Raw genomic sequence first — 2,601 nt, 5'->3', positions numbered from 1 at the left:
CTTTTTTTTTTTTTTCTCTCTGTTTTATGCGTCAGGTGGCTCAGCAAGGGGGTTGTTTGTTTTTGTTTCTTGGCTGACTTTCGTAAGAGTCTGAACTGTGTATCCATACGAGCAATGAAACATGAGAGGAAAAGACAGGGATCCATTCATCAGCGTTTCTTCTGGGAGAGAAGGTCTTTGCTACAGTCTTGCGTAGGTACGTTGAGCGCATGTGCAAATGTATTCCTGGCCGGGATGCAGGGTCAGCCCGCCCGGCCGCGTGCTCATTTACAGGTGTACACCTCTGTTCTCTCACTGCATGTGTTGCACTTAACATAGCAGCACCAATGGAACTTGCAGTTGCACTGCCACACTCTCGAGTACTGGTGGGTGTTGTAACCTCGACCACAGCACATCAGATCGCAGCCGTTGGACTGCTGGGCTGTCTTGTTGCACATCCGTCCTTGCGTCCCCACGCTGCCCGTGACAGGGTCTTCTTCACAGTAATTGGGAGACTTCTCTATGTACACTAAATCTGTATCCATGGGTTTGCGATAGGAAAGCGGCTTCTTTATTTTAAGGAAGGTCGGGCGCTTGTTACGACTCGCCCTCACTGGTTCAACTTGAACTGCTTCATTGTATTTGTCCTTAAGGATGTAGCCCAGCTCCCGGAATTTGGGAAGAGTTGTCCAGCATGTTTTCGTGGTACAGGATCCTGAGACCCCATGGCACTTGCACTCTAGCTTCATGTTTTCTTCCAGAATCTAGAACAAAGAATGATGCATTAATAAAAACCAGATTATATTCAAAACAAGCAGCATTGTTTGATGCATACTGAATGATTGGCCACAGGCTATTTTCCAACATGATCTGCTACCACACAGGAGTCAAGTTCCCACCAAAACTGTGGATTTTCCTTGCATGCTCCGCTGTTGTCCCAGGTAGCAAATGCTCACCCATGCCAGCTGAGTTCTGCCTGTAAAGCTGACTTAAGCAGGGAAGATAACTTTTCCTTATTTCACAGCCTATGGACCAAAACTAAAATGGGATCCTTATTAACCACAACTTGTCTTCACATTGCTTTGCTATAGGATTGTATAGTGCTTTATATTGTCTGTTTGGCAGTCTTTGGTATATGGCAGTGAAAGCAGGAATGGCAGAAAATCACAGCCGTGCTATGGCAGCTGCATGAAACACCATATGCAGAATGCTTTGAAAGTGCAATAATACATACTAGAACTTGATTTTTATAAACTTCATTCCAGTTCTTGGACCTGAAAATAACGTAAGTTGGTGCAAGATGTAAACAAGCAGATAAACTCTATCAATTCTTACCCTCATGCTGGTCTCGCATTAACCAGCAATGTAGAGCAAGCAGATGATCTCTTACTCGTACAGACATCATCTGTTCCAAAACGTTGCAAGTTGCTTGGAAACCTGAGTATTTCAGTACACCATAGTCTTATGTTCTTTGTGCTTTCTGATGGGTCTAGACTGTTTTGCCTCCTCTCACATGGTTAAAATAGCATACAAAATGGCTAGGCTACTTTGCAAGCAAACTGGCTTTATCTTGGAGCATGAAGGATAAGAGTAAAGAGGAGGAATTGCTTTCATGTTTTGACATCAATTCTTGTTAAAAAATCTCTACCACCTCCTTAATATTGTAAAAGCTTTTCAGACATGCCAATGTCATGGCTTGCTCTACCGTGTCTCCTGTTCACTTCTTTGTCAGGGTCTCTCATGTTTGTGCCTGAGTTGTTACAACTTTTCCTTTGAAGGCAACAAGTTTCATATTCTTTTCAACCTCTACATCTCTCGAAACCTTATCCTGATATCATCCCTCTTCTGCTGCTTATTTACCAACCTGGTCTTTGCCAAGTAAAACTGGAGACCAGCTTAGTTCATGCTGTCTACCCTGAGCCCTGTAGCTGACCTTGCTTAGCAGCAATGCTGGGTTAATGCTAGGAAAAAAAGATCTATTTCCAGCACTTAATTTCACACTGGTACTGGTTTGAAAGAGAACAGAATAATTTTGCTGATTAAATTCTGCTTAACCTGGCAGATACCAGTAGTGGGAAGTCCAGCCAGAACATTATCTGGGTTCAAGGAGTGGCCACATAAATTTCTGCCCTGAGAAGCCCCAGCTGATCCGTGCAGCACTGAACACCGATAGCCTAGCAGGCGTGGAGGGAGGTCAGTGATATGAAATTTTAAGTAACCCCTTGCTATGCAGTGTATCTACTATAAATCCCCCCTTTCAGTTTTGGGATTTTTGGAAAACTTACCATGCAAGCACATGCCTTTCCAGAGACACATGGACTGGCTGCTGCTGGAACTGGCAATCTGCATTGAAGGAGCCAAGTCCAGCTTGAAGACTAGAGACTTGTTTTCTGGCATTTCAAATCTAAAATCTCAGCATAAATTGGGGATGGGAAGTGGTTAGAGCACATTTTAATTTGTCCAGCCCTCAAGTAGCACACTGATGCTGGCAAAATATAATGGCATCCAGTCCTTGGAAGGCTTAAAATAAATAATTTAGAGGCTGCGCAGTCTCTTATCCATTAGAACTTGAGGCTGTTCCTGACTCAGCTGGGCACAGACATTGCTATTGCCTAACCTTAG

The 2,601-nt window shown here is 43.8% G+C and overlaps 1 protein-coding gene across 1 annotated transcript in view; it reads right to left on the bottom strand.

Moving 5' to 3' along the window:
* Nucleotides 1-263: 263 nt before the first annotated feature.
* WNT7A (Wnt family member 7A) overlaps nt 264-2,601 on the bottom strand; it is a 34,263-nt gene continuing 31,925 nt past the window's right edge. Inside the window, exon 4 of the mRNA XM_062585486.1 lies at nt 264-743. Within this exon, the coding sequence (XP_062441470.1) occupies nt 264-743 (480 nt within the window). The remainder of the gene's footprint in view (nt 744-2,601) is intronic.

Source organism: Rhea pennata, chromosome 12 (genome assembly GCF_028389875.1).
Source record: "Rhea pennata isolate bPtePen1 chromosome 12, bPtePen1.pri, whole genome shotgun sequence".
NCBI lineage: Eukaryota > Metazoa > Chordata > Aves > Rheiformes > Rheidae > Rhea > Rhea pennata.
Note: the sequence above shows the minus strand (reverse complement) of the source record. Positions and strands in the feature narration are given on the sequence as shown.